Source organism: Pholis gunnellus, assembly GCF_910591455.1.
Source record: "Pholis gunnellus genome assembly, chromosome: 3".
NCBI lineage: Eukaryota > Metazoa > Chordata > Actinopteri > Perciformes > Pholidae > Pholis > Pholis gunnellus.
The window spans coordinates 16,434,543-16,456,580 of NC_136529.1; the positions used below are offsets into that span (position 1 = coordinate 16,434,543).

Consider the following 22,038-nt stretch of genomic DNA (forward strand, 5'->3'; position numbering starts at 1 on the left):
CTTCACCCGCTGCCATTTTTTCTGCGAGAGCTCAACCTGTAATGCGCTGTGCAACCCTCAGAGATGAGAAAGAGGAAAGAATGCTTACTCCTTAGCTACTTCCATCATTAACTCCGGTAAAAAACAATGTGTTTAGTTCTTTTTTTTCAGATAAGTGAGTTGCTAGATTGGTGTGTGGTGTTTTACTTGCCCCAGGCACTTGGGCTATGCTTATTGTTGAGCCCTGCCAGTCCAGACCAGGATTCTGGTGTAATCTCTCTCAGGAGATGTTGGTTGTTCCCCGGCTCTGAGGATGGCCTGGGCAATGACTTTCAAGACCTGGTCATGATGGCAGCGGCATCTCCCTTCTGCCGGGGCTTTGGAAAAGCAGCTCAAGATGTTTTCCAGGTTTCCCCTTTCCATGCACAGTGGACATGCTGGTGACTCTGCTTCGCCCCTTGTGTGGACTTTTGATTGATTGGGAATCACATCACATCACGCCTTCCACTCCACAACTTAGCCCAGGTCCCCTTTCACTGCAAAGCATCATTCCATCTCAACCTTGCCCCCTGTCGTTTCACTGCCACCACTCTGCAGGTTCACTCTTCCTCCACTGCTGCCCTCACCTCCCACAGGTGGTGACACTGGAGGTTGGGAAGGTAACAACTCTTACCAGCCTTGACCCTCTTTGCCGGACCACCTCCTCTGCTTGCCATTTTCTTCCAGTCTTCAACTCAACATCAGCTCTTGACACTCTTGGGTCTGTTGACTCCCGGCAATGCAGCAGTTCTCTGGTCCTTGCCACCTTGAATTCCTCCTTTGGGGGATCCGTAGCTTCGGATTGTTGCTGTGCTCATAGAGTGCTATGCTGCTCAGACTTCTAGGTGGCTCTCCAAGGCTTCAATGGTTGAGGCACTTTGCACACCAGGAGTGGCCACCGGATTCTAAACAGAGTTCCATGTTGGTACAGACATGCGTTAACCAGTCTATTGATTTCAGCAAGCCCTGTGCTTTAATGCAGGTTGATCGGATGGATGTTGGTTCCCTCAGGGAGCTGTCAAACACCTTTCCTATGCTTTTCGCTTCTCTGTGATGGTTGCAATTATGGAGAACATCTCTCTCCAGCGCCAGAGATCTGGGCTGACATGATCAGCTTCTCGAATCCCTGCAGTGTTTTCATGGTCAGTTTCTCCATAAGAGCCCTATCGGTGGTTGGCTATGGCCAGATTTGGTCTTTGGCTTTCGGTATTCTGGCTCTGCTGACTTAGAAATCATGTTAATCACCAGCAGGTTGGATTGCCAACCCGTTCTACCCTGGTAGGCGTCTCTCAGAGCTGTCGCTGTCATGGTTGTCAATAGTAGTGCAGGGGTCATTTATGAGGTGGGTGCACTACTAGTTAGATGGGATCATTACTGAAGAGGAAGTGGGTATACTCTCCAATATATCCCAACAGTACATAGGTAAGTAAAAAGAGGTGGATATACCCTGTATACCTGTGTATACCCTCCACTATACTCCAACACAGCTTGACAATCAGTCTTTCCTAGTCAACACTGAAGGGTCAGCTTTGCTTTGTACAAAAAACCTTGTATGCTTCTTGACACATCTTCATCGATGTTCCTGAAATCTACGGATGTTTTGCGTCTCTAAACATTGTACTCCTCCTTCAATTTGACTCAGGTGAGGTTGATCAGGTCTCAGCTTGTGTCTTAATGGCACGTTAGCTACGTCCTCCCCTTGGCTCTCCTCCCACTAGCCACAGCCATCTTAAGGCTCTTTCTGTCGCCTCTTTTGCATTGTAGATAGCTGTTTTCCTCCTCTCTCACTCAATGCCCAACATTTTGAACGTTTTGGATTGAGGTCGGACAGCATTTTTTTTTTTCTGACTGCCTTGCCTACTACACTCACTGACCAGTTCCCCGTCCTACTCAATTTTTCTCTCAAACGTTTTGTCTCACCGATCTTCCCTGGGGCCCGCTCCAGCAAGATGATTTGTTTGACGGCTTCAGACTAGGGCACAATGGCATACAAAGGAACTTAATAAAGTTAATAGCTTTTGTATGTGGCCAGCCCCAATGTCACAATTTGTCCCAAAGACAAATAATGTGAAGAAAGAACATTTTTCATTGTAATGAATGCTTTCTGTAGAACCAAATGGGACACGCGTTAAACAAAACTAAGCACTATATTATTAGGATAGAACAAAACAACTATAGTCCAGATCAAAACATCCCCAAAGCATGCATTTATGAGTTAACAACATGTTAGAATACTAAGCTTAAACAAGGAGAAAATAACTTAAATTGTTTGTCTTATACTGTATATCATGGTCAGTTTATTGCTTAAATTGTGTGATGTTCCCATTAGCAATGGATTGATTACTGGATTTGTGTGATCGTCTTTACAGAATAAAGAGAAAAATTGCTTGAATGACAAGGAAAAGACAATATATTTATGAAAGCATCTTAACTCATTTTGTATAATTTCATTCCTATTTTACAGTGTATTGCAATGATGCAGTTCTCATGTTTTGACAGTGATTGTGCATGATTATGACTAAAGCTCTTCATTCTTCTTATCACTGTTGCATCTCATCTTGTGATAACACGTGGTTGGGTACAAGGGCACTACTGCTAGCCTAGATACCTGTATGTAACACTAAAGCCAGTAATCTGTCTGGTGTGCTTTTATCTTTTTTTTTTCTCTCTGTCCTCTGGTTTAGTTCTTAAGTCTGTGCCCCAATTGCCCTCTTCACCTTGTCTGTCATTTTTATTTACACATTGCCTAACTCCTGCTCTTTTTAATAACTCCTTAACTCTCCCCCTCTGCATCTGTTTCTCCCTCTTCAGTCACTACTCAGCATCCCAGGCTCTCCCTTTATGTCGCGCCACAACAGCCGCAGCAGCATCTTCAGCTTCAAAGGCCGTTCCAAGGACATGGGCTCAGAAAACGAGTTTGCAGACGACGAGCACAGTACAGTAGAGGAGAGCGAAGACCGCCGAGGCTCACTGTTCATCCCTTATCGCCGCAACAGCTACAGTGGCTTCAGCCAAGGCTCATCACGCATCCACCCACTGGCACCCCAATCTGGAGGGAAGAGGAACAGCACGGTGGACTGCAATGGCGTGGTGTCTCTCATCGGCCCTGGGCCCGGCAGACGGCTTCTGCCTGAGGTGAAAATAGATAAGGCAGCCACTGATGACAGTGTAAGGACGTCCATGGGACACCAATACAGTTTAGGCATGATGGTGGTGGCCCCGGTCTCTGCAGCTTCAAAACCTCTTCCCCTTGGCTCTAAGTAGATCCCTTTTTCTCCCCTGAATAACTAGATTCTGTCTTATTATTTCATCTTACACAGACATTTACGCTTCCACCCTGATCTAATGCTCTTCTCCACTGCTCCTTTTTTAAACAGCTTTAGAAGGCACTAACCAGCTGAAACAGTAGCCATGAGCTCTCTACCTTACCAGCATCATGATGATCATTTCATTGATTAATATATAACAATAATGCAATGTGATACCAGCGGCCGCTCTCCTAACAATTCTATCAACAAGCTTACCCATATATAGTCATTGTCATTTATTAGAAACAATCTAAAATATCAAAACATTTTACAGGTAAAAAAACTTTTACTTCTTTGATTTGAGGGGCTTTCCACTTCCAGGCCCACACTGTTTAGTTTTTTTTATCCCAACTTTTATCTCTCTCTATATTTTTCTGTCTTTTTCTTTCACTCTCTTTCTGTCTCCCTCTCTTTCCTTCTTGTCCTCATTTAGTCTCCGCTCTTGAGCCACTGGATGGTGCAAGAACAAATCTGAAACTTTTTTCTATAACAATATATCTCTTCATAGCTAGCATGGTAGACCCCTCTTTTATTCTCAACCACTCTACCCGATTTTACTTTTTACCTTTCTTAAAATGTAGCATGGTGTAGCAGCAAATTATGTCTTGAATTCCCCTCTGTTCTTGACATGCATGTCATTGCATGCTGTTTAATGTTCCTTACTTAGTTGTAACAATGTCATGCACATTAAAAGATGAAGGGTTCAGAAACTCTACCAGAAATTCTCAAATGATAGTCAGTACTTCAATAATGGCTGCTTTCTAAAACTAAATATAAATGGAAAACAAATCTCAAATAGTTGTTAGTTTCAATAAAGTCCTGGTTCCCTTCTCGGTTGTGGTAAATTAAGGCAATTATTTGAGAATTGACAGTATGATTTTGTTGATGATATGTTGCAGGAAATGCTTAAATTCAACCAATTAGGTATTTTGGGGTATGTTTAATGATCTAATGTGAAAAGTTGCATTCATCATATTATGTTTTTCATCTTCGAGCAGATATGGCATCGTTCATCATTTAGATAGATTAAGAGCATGAGTTTTAATGTGTGATGTTTGGGGGTATGCATTCATGCGAGTTATATCTCTGACTGACATTGTGTATTTCTCTGAGTACAGACTACCGACGTGGAGATTAAGAAGAAGCACTCTGGCTCTCTCATGGTATCTGTGGACCAGCTCAACTCCTCCTTCAAAGAAAAGGACCGAGCCAATAGTCAGATGAGCGTAGTCACCAACACACTCTTAGAGGGTACAGACGTTTCCTTTTGCCTTTTTGAATTTAGACCTTCTACCAAAAAATGATCTGTATTATTAAGATGAATACATCCAATGAGCCTTGCATTTACACGTGTAGTTAAATATGTGTTCTTGTTATACATATGCATGCTGTCGTCATAAGATCTGGATATGGGAATTGCAAGTAGGAAGGCAGTCTGATGTTAACAAACTGATGTCAGTTGTAGTCAATTTGTGGGCAGATTCTGATTCTGATTTTGCATGAGTCTGATTTCATTTTTACCTGACTGAGATTTGATCACAATTCAAGCCACCTGTGGTCTAGATGTTGCACAAGATACTGTTTGCAGTAACACCTCAACATGATATTTTGTATGATGTAGACAAGGCATCCAGATACCAGAAAGTTTATGGTAGACACAATCCAATTTAAAAAAATCCAAATTATTTTGCTTATCTGGAAAGTTTTGGTTTCTTTCTTCTCCATCTCTTCCTGCAGAGTTGGAGGGGTCTCAGAGGTCCTGTCCTCCCTGTTGGTACAAGTTTGCCAACATCTTCCTCATCTGGGAGTGCTTTCCCATGTGGCTGAAGATCAAGCACATAGTCTACTTGATTGTCATGGACCCATTTGTTGACCTGGCCATCACCATCTGTATTGTCCTCAACACTCTCTTCATGGCCATGGAGCACTACCCCATGACCCCTCAGTTTGAGGGGGTTCTGTCTGTTGGCAACCTGGTGAGAAACCGCAGTTCTTCTTTTGTCCTTTCTTATACCACTGGCATTTGGTTTTGTAACTGTTTAGGCCTGCATGAACCTCATTCCTCTCAGGAGTTACAGAATCACAGCAGGTTTGCCCCACCTGCCTGACCTAACCTCAAACCAATACATCAATGCATCATTTGGTATGTGCACTTAAGAATACACACACGCATAGCGTATATAGGACGCTGATGGGGTCTCATTAAAGATTTAGTTCCATTTCATGTAGCCAGCCTGCCTGCTCCCCAAACTCTTATCACGCACACTCAGGTCACTTTCCTGCTTTCATTGCATCCTGCTTACCTCAACTCTACTGACCGCTCTCTCTCGCTCTCTCTCTCTCTCTTTCTCTCACTCACCCATTCACTCACTCACTCACTCACTCACTCACTCACTCACTCACACACACACAAAATAGCAGTCATAGTAATCGGGCTTGCCACTGATCTGTGCAGGACTAGTTTGGCTGTGTACATACTGCTGTCAGATATCACCGTAGCACAGCTGTTTGAGGGTAGCAGAATTGGCACAGTGTCAGTACAGGAAATGAGGTCATAGAGATTGGCATGCTGTCAGGAGTGAAACAGGAACTGAAATCAGAGAAATCCGTGCGATGGATCGTGGTGCAGTATGAATCATTTGGTGTTCTCGGCAGCACTGATTGGGCACATGATTATCTGTCAATATGTGACAGGCTAAAATACTACAGCTCCATACAAGTTCTGCTGGAACATGGTGCCACTATGTTATGACCATCCTCTGTCAGAGGAGTCTTCACTCTAAGTAAATCCCAATACATTTTTAATCAGCAATACATCAAGTAAAATACAATGTAAGAAATACATTTTTTTCATTCTGCACTGAATTTTCTTCTAGAATAAGGAAAGGATTTGAAATTTCATAGTTTTTTATGTTTGCCATTAGTGCCATTATGGCGTTATTGTTGGGACTTTCTACAGTAATATGAAAGATTCAATAACTGATGTCAAATAAAACATTTCTAATTTTACAAAGTCAGTCCAATGAAACAAAAATGAAAAGGCTGCTGTTACTTTCTGGAAACCAGTGTATCTTCAATGGTAACGTCATGCTGCACTAGCATGCTGCTGTAATCCTGTACATTTCCCCACTGCGGTACTAATAAAGGATTATCTCATCTTATCTTATCTTATCTTAGCAGGTGTAGCTAGTCCAAGATTCATTGCTCACTGTGTACACCCTTATCATCCGGTTTCACCATGAAAAACATCACAACATTTCATGGAACCAATTTAAATTAGATTTTGTGTTAAATTGTAAATTTGATCCCAAATTTATAGAGCGGTTGAGATGTGCTTCTCATTTCTTTCAAGAAGAAAAACCATAAACTTCATGTGATATTCTTGTGTGGGTCCACAGGTTTTCACAGGTATCTTTGCTGGGGAGATGTTTGCCAAGCTGGTTGCCATGGATCCCTATTACTACTTCCAGGGAGGCTGGAACTGCTTTGATGGCTTCATTGTGACTCTGAGTTTAGTTGAGCTAGGACTGGCTGATGTGGAAGGTCTGTCAGTGCTCAGGTCATTCCGATTGGTGAGTGGAAGAGAGTAGATACAGGAATGTAAGCATTTATTTACTTCTTATGACCCTCATGCACAGTCTAAAAAGATTGGTTATTAAAATATGCACAATTCAACATGATTTCTCTTTGTTATTATTATGAAATTTCTCTCTTTCATACTCCAAATCAAGGCTGATGCGTTGTGTAAAACTGTAAACCCTCTTTATGTCTATATCTTGTTCCGTACCAAATGGCATACACATGTTGGCAGTCCGTACATTTGCTTCACATGATCTTTTCAAATTAAATTAAAAAACGAGTTTGTTAGAATCCAACCATTTTTAGATCATTGTCCCGATATGAATAACTGTGAAATACTCTTGTGTCCTGTTCCTCTTTTAGTTAAGAGTGTTCAAACTAGCCAAATCGTGGCCCACCCTCAACATGCTGATCAAGATCATTGGTAACTCAGTGGGAGCTCTGGGTAATCTGACCCTTGTGCTGGCCATCATCGTCTTCATCTTTGCCGTGGTGGGCATGCAGCTGTTTGGCAAAAGCTACAAGGACTGTGTGTGTAAGATCAACCCGACCTGTGTGCTGCCCCGCTGGCACATGCACGACTTCTTCCACTCCTTCCTGATTGTCTTCAGAGTGTTGTGTGGGGAATGGATTGAGACCATGTGGGACTGTATGGAGGTGGCTGGACAAACCATGTGCCTCACGGTCTTCATGATGGTCATGGTCATCGGAAACCTGGTGGTAAGCAAAGACAAAGATAACATAGTGTAGATGCTATTGGATGATAGTAGCCCACTGTAGTTTCCTAGTTGTTAACCATCCATTTAATGTGAGTGCATGGGTTCCATCTTTTGTGGTGTTTGTTTTTGAGGTGCTGAACCTGTTCCTGGCCTTGCTGCTGAGTTCATTCAGTGCAGACAACCTCGCAGCCACAGATGATGATGGGGAGCCCAACAACCTCCAGCTTGCGGTTGCCCGCATTAAGATAGGGATTGCCTGGTTCAAGGTTAACATGCGGATCTTCGTGGCAACAGTGCTCAAGAAGGTACCACCCAATTAAACATCTATGCATGACCAATTCTTGGTTGTTTTATAACTTGAACTATATCTGATGTTACATGAATGTGTGTTTTAATCAGAGTTCTATGATGGTATTCTTGTTTTCTAGTAACCTTTTTTTGTTTGTTCTACTTTCTCTCTCTGGCAAGCAGCCTGAAGAGGATGAACAGAAGCCTCTGGATGAAATGTACGAAAAGAAGCTCAACTGCATTGCAAACCACACAGTAGACATCAACCGTGAGCTGGACTATGCTAAAAATGGAAATGGCACCACCAGCGGCATTGGGAGCAGTGTGGGAAAGTATATGATTGATGAGGACTACATGTCCTTCATCCACAACCCCAACCTCACTGTCTGTGTTCCTATCGCTGTTGGCGAGTCGGACTTTGAAAACCTTAACACGGAAGACTTCAGCAGTGAATCGGATGTGGAGAACAGCAAAGATGTAAGTAGGAATGATGATGGATGATGTCCTTGCTTAAGAGTTTGATGATCGTTTGAGTAAATTATTGCTTGAAGGAGGGAGAGAGATATACCACCGCTGTGATATTCCTTATATTTAAGAAGTTATTTACCAGTTTAGAAATGTAGCTTTTAAATTTAGATCTTAAAATCGTCTAAACAAAAACCACAATATAGTTATGTTTACCAAAAAGGTGACTCAATCGTGTTATATAAAGTGATGTAACAAGTCAGAGGAAAATGTCTGTTTGTTTAAGTTTGTGCCCATGTTGCATCTTTTGATCCATTAAGCAGAACGGCTCTGAGCTGCCACACTGAAGTCATTGAGTTTACTTGACATTTCAGAACATCCATTTAGACATAAGAGCTGTAACACTGAGCCTGAGTGCTGACCCTACAGACAGACAGAGACAAAGTCCTGACGAGACAACAGACAGAGGAACATACTGTATAATATGAATGTGGGAGAAGGGTTAGCCAGACCCAAAGCATGTACAGAAGTCTGCTGCGTGGGTCACCTTGACCTGGTTTGTAGTCGGAAGAAAGGAGATAATGCAGCAGCATTACTACTGTACCTGCACCAGGTCCATATTCCACAGGGCTCCCTCAACCAACCACACAACAATCTTCCCTGCACCACAGCTAGCCCCGGGGTACACTGCAGGGAGTAGACACAGACAGCGCTGCTAACAACCAATCAGAAAAACAAGGATCCATCTGCCTGTTTGGTAGAGAGAAATAGAAGAGAGAGGGAGCAGAAGAGAGCGTGAATGCGGTCCTTTGCTGACGATTTAAGATTATAATGTGCAGTATCATTCTCTAGTGAATTAAATTGGCTGCATGTGTTTACCTTATTGCAATAAGTCTGCTGTTATGCTGGGGTTTCACTAGTTTGCCCTGCCTCACCTTGACCTGTCATTAAGATACAGTATGACATGATTTATTGGTACAGGTGAACTCCATCAAGCCATTGTTTTATTGTCAAAGAATTTGAATTTCATGTTCCTTTTCACTATACCTTCCAACTCTGTATTTCATATTCAGAGCAATCCTTATTTGAACACATTAGTAAAACACTAATATGCTTTAGTAAAACACTAATATGCATTCCAAAGATCTACTTGGTATAAATTGATAGATTTATTTTTTGTGTGCTGAACTGACTCTTTTTTTTTTTACTCATACAAACATTTGTTTAATTCTTTCATCACAAACAAATGAATCCTTCATCACCGAAGAATCTATATTTATGCATGTATAAGAATGACCATCAATACCAGCGCAATCAATCACTGGTCAAGTTTAATTACTTCCTTCTGAATCTGTTAATAACTCTGCATAATAGGCGGTTGGCGGAGGGAGACCTAGCTACACTACATGGCTACAACATGCATACCTCCAGCAATAAATCATGACATACATATAAACCCAGAGGGGCATTAATGTAATGGCTGTACTGACACTGAGCCATGTCCATATGCTTTCAGCATCTCACTACTGAGCCTGTAATGTTCAGAGAGAAAATCAGAGGTTGGACTGATCTCTTTGGTCCTCTGTTTGTCCTAGCTTGATGACACCAGTTCGTCTGAGGGCAGCACAATAGACATCAAGCCTGATGTGGAGGAGGTTGCAGTGGTGGATGTAGTGGAGGAGTATGTTGACCCATCAGCCTGCTGGACAGACGGTAGGTGGTGTTTATTATCTGACTTTGTGGTAAATAATAACAATGAACAAAGAAGAATTATTATTAACATTATACGTACTATATTAATGCCACTGTGACACATTTTGCATTGTGTCCTTGGTAGTATAATGCATCCGTCTCTTCTGTTTACATCAGCTGTTGTGTTTTTATCTGTCATACAGAATGCATTGCCAAATACCAGTGCTGTGACGTTCCCATCACTCACGGCTGGGGCAAACACTGGTGGTTCTTGAGGAAGACCTGCTACCTGATTGTAGAACACAACTGGTTTGAAACCCTCATCATCTTCATGATCCTGCTCAGCAGTGGAGCCCTGGTAGGAGCACAAATGCACACGGGTGTTTCTACTTTTGTATACACTCATAAACATCATACTAATTCCACTACTAGGGCTTCTAATTATTATTATGAAGCACATATCAAAACAAAGTTACTCAGTACTTAACAAAAGTATGATACATTGAGGAGATAACATGAATAAATAAAACATGTGTGTGCATTCATTTAGAGAAAGCAAACCTCATATGGATGTGCACGAGCAAGATTATCTCTTGCTTTTCTTTTGCAACTGCTCTTGATATGATGGTTGCTAATGGACATCAAAGTGCTGTAATGCACCAACCTTTCAACCAGCAGAATCTAGCTTAGGTTTGCAGCTTTCTGTCGGGGGAAGGCCTGTGGCCAAATCAAAACACTTATGTGGTGAAGAATGGATACAGGCAATGGGGAATGGAAGAGCTGTGGGAATGATCAGTCTTGTTTGACTTGATGAAAATTTCCTTTATCAACTATTTTTCCTTCTTTTTCCTACTCTTTCTATGAAAAGTTAAACAAAGTTCATAAGCTGCTTTACAAAATATAACACAAGTACATTTTTCATACTTTTTTTGTATCAGTTTAGTAGAAATCAAACATCAAACAAACACTGTAAGGTGTGGCTTACCACACAGTTGACTCAATTGCAACATCAACATGTGTAATGTTGATGGTAAATGCTGAAAAAGCTACTGCCCATGTGTTGACTCTGTGCTGTTCTTTAGGCCTTTGAAGACGTGTACATTGAGCAGAGGAAGACAATCAAGATCATTCTGGAGTATGCTGATCGGGTTTTCACCTATATCTTCATCCTGGAGATGTTGCTGAAATGGGTGGCCTACGGCTTTGTCAAGTACTTCACTAATGCCTGGTGTTGGTTAGACTTCTTCATTGTGGATGTAAGTACACTTGCAAACCATTTTGTTGTATACTAAACTAGTAGTGCAACAAAACAATTTAGATATTGGTTCAACTTTAAATGTCACTGTTGAAAATGGCATTGGTATTGAGTCAGCATGGTTTAGAGACATCAGTGCTCACAGAAAAAGTGAAAATATAATGTGATATTACTGGTAAATTGATAAGAGGGCTATATTTCCTCATAGCGTTCCAATTCAGTTTTCTAGCCTACCATTACCAGAGTGCCACTTGGAATGTTGGACCCCATAAAAGCAGCACAACAGCAGCCTTGACACAGTAAATCAATATATATATAGACCATGGTAGATTTCAGCGCTCCTGTCTAGCTCTGGACTGCTGAGTCATTCAGCGTTTTCCCAACTGACAATTACTATTGAGCACATATGGTTGGTCCTTTTCTGTCATTTAAGTGTGATGAGTCTCTCCCTTTTAATTTCTTTCTTTGTCTATATTTAGATTTTTATTACATTTTTACATTTATTAAAAATACACATTACATGCTATGCTTTAAGGCCACATGAAATGGGGTCCTTGATTCCTTAAATTACAGCCAGATTGAATTTGGCAAGCTAAGCAAATTGTAGAAAATCATGGTACGGTAACCAATCAATACAGCTGCTGACATAAAGCTCACTTTAGACGTAGCTTCTGTTCTGATTTGTGTAATTTGTAAAACTAAACTGTGTACAGTAGCAGTAGCAGGCACTGAACTGCATTTGGATTGACAGCATGATTGATCTTTCCACAAGCAGCTAATTGTGGGAGGTGTTAGTGGTGCCTGTCAGCTTTGCCATGTTCTGTCTGGCTGTGCCCTTAATGTGATGTATTTTCTGTTGAAACAGGAAGTTACGTTGGGAAGTAAAACAGCTCAAGTTAATTGTAAAAGCAAGCCAAGGTTTAACAATAGTAAGGCAGCGGGTGAGCACCAGGGCAGAATTGTATGTTCATACCTACCAGTGCACAATGAGGCCACCATGAAATATTCTAGAAAGTCACTTTTCCAGGAACTTAAAGGCATCATTTTATGGTGTCTTTAAATGTTGTGGTATCGCCATAGACTGAAGACGACTGGGCACATGTGAAAATTATTGAAGTCCAGAGACTTTTGAGTATACTGCATAGCCCACTATTGTGTATGCAATTCCCAAGTAAAAATAATTGTGCCGTACTATATAGTGTACTCAAATTATGCCACCGTGCAAAAGGTAAAGAGTAGTGAATAAGTGATGGTTGCTACACTGCATCGTGCATGACCTAAACAATGTCTAAATTGTTTCTTGACATACAATTTCCCCACAGTTTAGAAAGCTAGTGAACAATCTCAAAAACAGCCTCTGACTTTTCTTCTTGTAATTCATATTCTTTCCTCATAATATTGAATTTAATCTGAGATTTTGTTCTTGTTGTACTAATCCTTTTAAATGTATTCGATTATATGATTTATGTTGTGCTCAGTCATCTATCTGTTGGTAAGTCGTCCATTATCCATAGACCACCAATTTTCCATTGTTCTTCACTGTGAGGCGCCAGTCTGTCCGTGATTCAATATTAACATCCTTTGTCACATGATAAGGAGGCACTAATGTATGTTGTGCTTCCTGATGGTTTTCTGAACTTGTCTTTTGGTCTGTACCAATACCCACACTTGCGGTATTTAGGAGTTGCCAAGTGCCTACTTGTGTGCTGTGTTTCCTGTGACTCCAACAGTGCCACAGTGCCGGTTAAGACCACAAGCGTGAGGGAGTTTATCAGAGCTCACCTGGACACACTTGATGAAAGAAGACATCCTGTGGCTTTTACTAATACATGGCTCAATTAAGCTCAGATGCTTTGTGTTTTTATGTCACTTTCCACATGATGACCAAATAGGTGTGGATCACCCATACAGTATTACGGTTACATTCAGATGACAGTAACACACCTCACAGGAGCTGAGAGGAGTAATGCAATTAATACATCAAATAAACCAAGTTATCTTCAAGCAAGTAGGTCTACTATTCATAAAAGAGACATTTTATTGTGAGTGGTTTATGTCTGATAACATTTTTACATTTCTCAAAAATAATTAATTAAAGGATGATAGTCTATTTAATATTTATTCTTGCAATGTAAATGATTCAACATTATTTTATCAGTCTCAGTCTGAAGAATAGATTGGCCATTCTAAGTGATAAGCAGGGATACATTCTGGAGTTTCTACCATGATTGTGCAGTATTTGGACATGAAAAATGTCCAGCATGTTACAAACTTCTATTTCTTTGTGTCTGCTAATTGTTGCCTGTCCTAAAACAATCTTAAAGACACATTACCGCTAACAAGTGGGCTGGTATTGTGCAGTAAACCATGATGAATTGTGGGGTAAACGGGCCCTAAGTGGAACTAGGAAAAGAGTGCATCAAGTGTGTGTTGGCGTTTTTCAAATATAAGACATGCTTGCCCACTACCTGGGGCTGAAAATGCTTGTTTATCCTGAGGGGGCACTGAAGAAATTACTTTGGGTCATTAAATTTAAAAAGGGTTTATCCCCTCGAGAACAAGCCTGTGTTCAGAAAATGAAATGAAAATCTAGCAGTTAGAAGGAGATTGTGTTGTTGACTTTGTGGGCCGATGGTGGCAGCACAACAGGAAAGCTTTATCCTTTCGGGAGTGTGAAAGTGCTCAGTAAATTTATTAAACAACTGCCCGGTAGAGTTTTGTATTTATTCAGAGCAAGTGACAATTTTGGCTTGCGAGAAGCCATAGAGCAGGGGTTGTTAAAGCCTGATTTAGGACCACCTTCACAAATATATGAGAAATAAAAAGAAAATAACATTAGACAAAATAATGGAGAAAAGGTAAACTGGGCTCTAAATATGTGTTATGCCAAAGTCAGCTGTAATGACAAAATGTAATTTTAGAATCCAAATGTCATGTATTCAATGCTAGCTAACAGTTGCAAAACACGTTTGTCTCTCACTGATGATGTGTATAATATCCAAACGTAACTGTTCATGGAAATTATGCATTGAAATTTGACTTTTGTATTTATGTGAATTCTTGAGAACATTTCGGCATAATCTATCTTTGTAAATGACCAAAAAGTTGAATTTTTAATTTAGTCTAACTCAAAAACATCTGGAGTCATCCTCAGGAGACCATGAATGTGGAGAATTAATATAAACCTTCACAGAAATCTGGCCATTAGTTTTCCAAATACTAGGGATGTACCGATCCCACCTCTTCAGTCCCAAATGAGCTGTACAAATGTACTGAATTGTTATTTATTATTAAAAAATGACAAGCTTGGTTAAAAAGAAGTAAAAAATAATTGGACATAAAGTAATTAACCTTCAACCTGTGTGGATGCAGACATCTTATTTCTCCCATTTATTGTAAGAAGCCTTATTTATAGATATAGTTTGTGATTGAGGAGAGATGAGTCAAGTTCTCCAGGTTATGCGGTTGTATCCAGTTCTTGTCAAACCCCTTCCTCATTTCTCCAGGAGAAAACCTCAAATATGCAGAAATCTCGATATATTCTACAGTTAATTGGCCCGTGTGTTGTGCAGATATCTTATCCTGACTTTCCATCTCTACCCTAATATTGACCTGTCCTCTCTCTCACAGCAGGTGCCTATAACTGTGTCTCTCTTTAAGTTAAGAGAGACATTGTGCAGCTGTCGAGGGGGACTGAGGGGTCGGTGTTTGAGGGTTCAGGGTAAGGTTTGTGTGCTGTGTTGGGACTTGTACTTTCACAGGTTATCCTTTCTCTTCTAACCCTGAAAGTTGTCCTCAACCTTCTGCGTTTTCTCTTCCCCTCTTTAAGTAAGATGCTCTCTGGTGTGGAAACTGTACTGTTTTGTACTGTGTACTGTGTGTATATGATTGTGTCACATTGATTTAGTGTTTGTGAATACATCTCTCCTCTAATTTTTCCCTTTGTTTGACTCTTTATCTTCTCTCCCTCTCACTGTGTCAACCACAAGTTTCTTTCCAGGTGTGCTTACTGTGCTGTTAAGCTGGTTATCAAGCTAGACTGGCTTGCCAAACTAAACCAAACACAAACATAAGCAAACAAACACATAAATAAGAAAAATGAAAGCTTGGGTCATGTGCACTTTATTTACCTTTGTCTAGTAACCCCTGTTTAACCTTATGCAGATACATATACTTACACATATAAAACTTATATATGTACTTATATATATCTCTATATAACCATTAAGCGTCTTTACAGTATATATAGGGCCCAACTTTCTCTCTTTATCCCCTCTAACTATGTGGGTCCTCTCTTCCTTTCCCTTTGTCTCCCCCTCTCCTTCTGTCCCTATCTGTGTAGGTGTCTATAGTCAGCCTTATAGCTAATGCGTTGGGCTACTCCGATCTAGGCCCGATTAAATCACTCAGGACACTGAGGGCCTTGAGACCCCTCAGGGCCCTGTCACGTTTTGAAGGGATGAGGGTAAGACCTAAGATACCAGACAGCTGTTCCTTCTGCATGCCGATTAAATAAAAGCATCAACGCATGCTTGAGATGGCAAAACAGAATTTTTTTTAAATGTTGCTGAAGGGAATTTATTTAGGTAAAAGCTTTTATTAATTAGAAGCTTTTTGCATGGATGCAGATCATCTCAGATGGTCATAATACATCTGATTTGATTTATCATATTTCATTTCACATTTTATGAATTTAGTACAATGTCATGGCAATTTGCAGTGATTTATCCATTGAAAATATTAATATAACACCTTAAAAATCTCTCCCATGCCTTATGATACACTAGACCATTACAGGGATTATGTCCTGAATGATGCAACCCGTTATGATATTTAGTACTCAGTACCAGCTGAGAGAACAACTAGAGGTTGGTATGAACCATCACACAAAACCGAGTCGCTGGACATTGTTAATGAAGACTGATGTCATCCAATCTGAACAAGCTTGTTAAAGTGTTTCTGAGCCACAGAGCCCAGTTGTCATGTGATAGACAAACAAATTGATATATAAATCTGTGCATAGGGTAAATTTAACTGTGTGCTTATATATTGTATAGTTTTTACAGAATGCACACATTTCATTAATCCTTGACCACTTGTAAAGTTTCGAGGTCAACTATTTTGATACCATGCAGCTAGAGGATCTCTGTACTGAGCTGAGAAAGTGTAAATTCTTTCTACTATGATAGTTAGGTGATCATTATTTGTGATTGGTTGGATCAGCCTCTGGTTGTTGCTGGGCAGAAAAACAAATCTTTTTAGTTCCCAAGCTCAGCTCCCTCTGACTGTTGCTCTGCCTCGAGTGTCCTGTTATTTGATCTTATCACAGTTGGGCTTTGACGTTGTCACACTGGAAGATCAACAAACTTCTGGTTGCATACCCCCCCCCCCCCCCCCCCCCCCCACCATCCTTGCTCACCACTTCTCAGTGAATGTCATTACCATGATTCTCATTATTATCATTTTGCAATAGCTATATTGACTGATCATATTAATGCTTTGTCCTTATTAGTAGGCAGAAATCTGAAATTGACAAAAAAAATTAATTTGATGTTTGCTTATTTAGATATGGTTTATTTGGCTTTTTGTCACCATTGCACCTCTGTGTTTGGAAATGCACATTCAAGTGGTGTCCTCCTTAAGCTAATAGCTTTATCTCCTCCATCACACACTGCATCAGTGCAGAATAATTTATAAAAGTCACAATCATATGTTCAATTGGCATTATTTGTAACCCTGTAGCAGTTACACACAGTCATGGTTTGGGGATACTCAGCAATATATGTTTTCTTTACGTTAAATAAAACATTCACTTATCACCTAGTGCATTATTAGTCATGTTAGCTTTGCAGATCTAACTTAGAACACATACACATTGCTATTGTATAAAGTTATTTGTTGACATTCTGGAACATATATATATAGATAGATGCAATATTTGAAGGTAAAGAATAATGCATTTTATAGGGATGTAACAATGTATCGTGACACAATACATTGTGATACAAAAATGGATATATAATTGGGATGTGGAGATGAAAATGGATCACAATTATTAGTTATAACTGAATGTTAGGAGGCACAAGTAAGTGTCACACATGCACTCTGCATGAGTACACTGGTCACTAGACATTTTTATTTTTCAGTTTTATTTTGCGTAGATAAAGATCTTTTGTAAAAAAAAAAGCATCCTTAGTATTATTCTTTTTTAATCGATTCTATTCACATTGTTGCTCAAAACTGATTCGGAATGTTTAAAGAATGACTTTTTAGGAATAATTAAAAAAAAAAGCTGAGTCACTATTTGACACATTTTGTTTTCACTCCAACTTGCTAAATAAATGCATCAAACCATGATTATTTTATTGTGATGAGCTTCATCTTGTGCAAAGAAAAATGAACACACCTACAGCCTCTAGTGGAGGGAAAGAATGTGCATTTCTATGTATGTGACTGTTGATATTCTTATGTGTGAACAACTCGGCCGTTGTTGTGTGATTGCCAAGTTACAGCGGCTCTGTTGTCTTGCTGTTCTCTTCAGGTTGTGGTGAACGCCTTGGTGGGTGCAATTCCCTCCATCATGAATGTGCTGCTGGTGTGTCTCATCTTCTGGCTCATCTTCAGCATCATGGGTGTCAATCTGTTTGCTGGAAAGTATTACTACTGTTACAATGACACAGCTGAGGAGAACTTCCTCCCTGATGTTGTCAACAACAAAACAGAGTGTTTTGCACTCATTCATGCAAACGCTTCTGAAGTCAGATGGAAAAACGTCAAGATCAATTTTGACAATGTGGGTGCGGGATACCTGGCACTCCTGCAAGTGGTGAGAAACTTTTCTGTCACTTCACATTCGTTTCTCACTGCTGAGTGTTTAACCTGTTTTCTCACGCAATGTCTGCCCACCAAACAGGCAACATTTAAAGGCTGGATGGACATTATGTACGCGGCAATAGATTCTAGAAAGGTACGCTTTTTGCAGTTTTAAAGTCAGACTTTCGTATCAACATGTCGTAGTGCAGTTTTGTAAAAATAAAAATCTTTTGCCACTTTACAGGTGGAGGACCAGCCTATCTATGAGGACAACTTATACATGTACATCTACTTTGTCATCTTCATCATCTTCGGCTCGTTCTTCACCTTAAACCTCTTCATTGGTGTCATCATTGACAACTTCAACCAACAAAAGAAAAAGATAAGATTTATTTTCCTCACTTTCACTTTATGATAACAAGCTACTTTGTAGATTATTTATGAGGAATAGTTTAGGAAAATATGCTGATTCACTTTTTAGATGTCAGATGAGACGATCAATACCACTTCCATTTCTGTCAATTAAATAGGAAGCTCTGCCAGGTAGTTTAGCATAAAGACTGGAAACAAGGGAACCACAGAACCAGGTTAGCTATTTCACTGTTTCCAGTCTAAGCTAGGCAACCTGGCCCCTGGTAGTAGCTTCACATTTACTGTTCCAGAGTGGTGAATGGTAGCAATAAAGTGAGTCAGCATATTTTCCCCAAAATGTTTTTGTATTGCTGTTCTCAAAATACAGTCACATGAAACTTTTAACTGTATCTGGATTAGTACTTGAATGAGAGGTCTAAATCCTTGCAAATTGTAACCAAATTGTTTTTGTCCCTTCACTTTGGAGGTCAAGACATCTTCATGACGGAAGAGCAGAAGAAATACTACAATGCCATGAAGAAACTGGGGTCAAAGAAGCCACAAAAACCAATACCCAGGCCTCAAGTAAATATTGTTTTGCAAGGTTTGTATTTGGAAATGTCAAAGGATTCAGAAAATGACTCCAAATATCCCTCCTTCTGTTCCCTCCTTTTCTCCTCAGAACATGTTCCAGGGTATGGTGTTTGACTTTGTGACGCAGCAGGTGTTTGACATCTCCATCATGATCCTCATCTGCCTCAACATGGTCACCATGATGGTGGAGACAGATGATCAGACAGAGGACACAGAGGTTGTGCTTTACTGGGTCAACTTCATCTTCATTGTGGTCTTCACTTGCGAGTTTGTATTGAAGCTCTTTGCACTGCGTCACTACTACTTCACCAATGGCTGGAACATCTTCGACGTGGTTGTGGTCATCCTTTCAATTGTGGGCAAGTATTTAAAAAGGGTTATTTATGAACAGCAGAAGAAGTGTGAGGCTGCGTAATTGGAATTAGCTCACATCATGCCCATATTAATAGGCTTTAAGAGTAACGTACACACAGATGGTTTCAAGGGTCACTTCCCCAAAAATGGAAGACATTTTGTCACTTTCCTCGAGTGGTATGAAGCCATGCAGTTCATTTTAGTTCTGAAATATCTATCTCTCAGTTTCAGCTGATACCCCTTTACGATCTACGGAGCTCAAACGAAAAAGTTATCGCACGAGTTAAAAATGTCTTAACAATGAATGAAGTTCAGAAATTCAGTTTAAGGGGAATGTTTAAAGCTTTGTATTTATTTTACACGTAATTATACTTATTAAACAGACAATATTATTTGTGGATGTATTAAGTTATATTTTTGACTTCTTTCTGCTTTTTGACAGATTTTGGGCTCCATGAACAGCAATGTGTTTATCCAGAAACAATGTTCTCCATTACTCTGGATTATATACAAATTTAACTGTGAACAGTTATGATTGAAACTTTCAAACAAAATAACTATCCCCTATATAAACAGGTTCTCCTGATTTGTTTCACAATTTGCAGAAAACCTATGAATGTGCTGTTCTTGTTTGTAGGCATAGTAGTGCAATGTGTATTAAGTAAAACAGTGAGTGATTCAGTAATAAAAGCCCATATATTTAAACCAATGTATGCTGTTTCTCTTTTTGCTCCCTTTCAACTTCAGGAATGTTTCTGGCTGACATCATTGAGAAGTACTTTGTGTCACCAACACTCTTCAGGGTGATTCGTCTGGCTCGTATTGGCAGAATCCTGCGTCTCATCAAGGGAGCCAAAGGAATAAGAACTCTGCTGTTTGCCCTGATGATGTCACTTCCTGCCTTGTTCAACATTGGCCTACTACTTTTCCTGGTTATGTTCATTTTCTCCATCTTTGGCATGTCCAACTTTGGCTATGTGAGACACGGGGCTGGAATTGATGACATGTACAACTTTGAAACCTTCGGCAACAGTATGATAATCCTGTTTATGATCACGACGTCAGCTGGCTGGGACGGCCTGCTACTGCCCATTCTTAACTACGAACCTGACTGCGACTCCAAAATGGAGAATTCCGGCACACCCGCCACAGGAAACTGTGGGAACCCTTCTGTGGGAATCTTCTTCTTTGTTATGTACATCATCATTTCATTCCTTATTGTGGTCAACATGTACATCGCCATCATCCTGGAGAACTTCAGCGTGGCCACAGAGGAGAGTGCCGACCCACTCAGTGAGGACGACTTTGAGACCTTTTATGAGATTTGGGAGAAGTTTGACCCTGATGCGTCCCAGTTCATCACCTATTCCAAGCTTTCTGACTTTGCTGATGCACTTGAACACCCACTCCGAGTCCCCAAGCCCAACACCGTTGAACTGATCGCCATGGACATGCCTATGGTGAGTGGCGACCGCATCCACTGCCTGGACATCCTGTTTGCCTTCACCAAGCGTGTGCTGGGTGACAGTGGCGAGTTGGACATGTTGAGGCAACAAATGGAGGAGCGTTTTGTGGCTGCCAATCCCTCCAAGGTCTCTTATGAGCCAATCACTACCACTCTGAGGCGCAAGCAGGAAGATGTGTCATCCAGAATCATTCAAAGGTCCTACCGTTTTTACCTGGCTAGGCGGGGTTTTGTCTGTAAGCGCAAACCAGCCAATAACAAAGCGGAGAACGGCGGGAACAATCAGGAACAAGAAAAGAAGGAGGGCACTCCCTCAACTGCCTCCCTGCCCTCTTATGACAGTGTAACCAAACCTAACAAGGAGAATGATGATGACAACAATGAGGGCAAGGGAGGGAGGAAAGAGAAAGGAAGAAACCAAAAAGACATCAAGGAATCTAAATGTTAGAGAGTTGGAATAATAATCACAGTAATAACGACAAAATTATAATAATGTAACTTCAAGCAAAGCGAGAGGAAACTCACCCACACAGATGTACAGATTATTTCATTTGCAAGTCAGAAAAAAAATAATACTCAATAATTTTGTTTACAGACTTCATTCTTATATTGATGCAGAGGGAAGCAGCTTGGTATGTTACAGCTTGAAGACTCTTGAACTTCAATCAAACCAAACATAATCAGCATACTGTGTGACACTGTTGTATCTAGACTACTGATCTTAACAAAAGGGAATGAAAAACAGACACGGAAATGTCTTCGTCTGCTGAAAGGAAGATTGCTCACTTTACCACTGGTCCACAGATAAGACAAGTAACTCTACATCAAGAGGTACAATGAAAATACACTAAAGGAATTCAGCGCCTGGACGCGAGTAATGGATTCCTATGGAAGACAGTGTTGTGAAGGAAAAACAAGGATGCTGCTTGTTGCTGAAGAATTGTCCGCTTAAAGCAGCCAATGAGTGCTTCTGTGTCATTTAGTACTGAAATGTATAGAGGAGCAAAATGACACACTCACTCTATAAGAGCAAACAGAAGGATGACTGGTGAGTGAAAGACACAAATGACAGAGAGCGTTGGAAGTACTTTTCCGTTTTATTAAAGCTAGAAATTGTTCATTTGAGCAGCAAAAATG

At 40.4% G+C, this 22,038-nt stretch overlaps 1 protein-coding gene across 3 annotated transcripts in view; it reads left to right on the plus strand.

Annotated features, from left to right (window-relative positions):
* Window positions 1-21,465, plus strand: part of scn8ab (sodium channel, voltage gated, type VIII, alpha subunit b) — a gene marked incomplete at its 5' end in the record, with an annotated part of 39,054 nt that extends 17,589 nt beyond the window's left edge. Inside the window, 17 exons of one of the 3 annotated variants that reach the window (XM_079156980.1) lie at window positions 2,830-3,186; window positions 4,445-4,577; window positions 5,064-5,302; window positions 6,725-6,898; window positions 7,269-7,625; window positions 7,756-7,929; window positions 8,093-8,389; window positions 9,973-10,090; window positions 10,273-10,427; window positions 11,152-11,325; window positions 15,667-15,789; window positions 17,866-18,150; window positions 18,238-18,291; window positions 18,382-18,519; window positions 18,969-19,073; window positions 19,171-19,441; window positions 20,184-21,465. In XM_079156980.1, coding sequence (XP_079013106.1) covers window positions 2,830-3,186; window positions 4,445-4,577; window positions 5,064-5,302; window positions 6,725-6,898; window positions 7,269-7,625; window positions 7,756-7,929; window positions 8,093-8,389; window positions 9,973-10,090; window positions 10,273-10,427; window positions 11,152-11,325; window positions 15,667-15,789; window positions 17,866-18,150; window positions 18,238-18,291; window positions 18,382-18,519; window positions 18,969-19,073; window positions 19,171-19,441; window positions 20,184-21,349 — 4,320 coding nt within the window. In that variant the 3' untranslated portion in view covers window positions 21,350-21,465. Of the gene's footprint in view, window positions 1-2,829; window positions 3,187-4,439; window positions 4,578-5,063; window positions 5,303-6,724; window positions 6,899-7,268; window positions 7,626-7,755; window positions 7,930-8,092; window positions 8,390-9,972; window positions 10,091-10,272; window positions 10,428-11,151; window positions 11,326-15,666; window positions 15,790-17,865; window positions 18,151-18,237; window positions 18,292-18,381; window positions 18,520-18,968; window positions 19,074-19,170; window positions 19,442-20,183 lie in introns of all 3 variants that reach the window. The other 2 variants (XM_079156982.1, XM_079156981.1) reach the window with 2 other exon arrangements.
* Window positions 21,466-22,038: the final 573 nt, after the last annotated feature.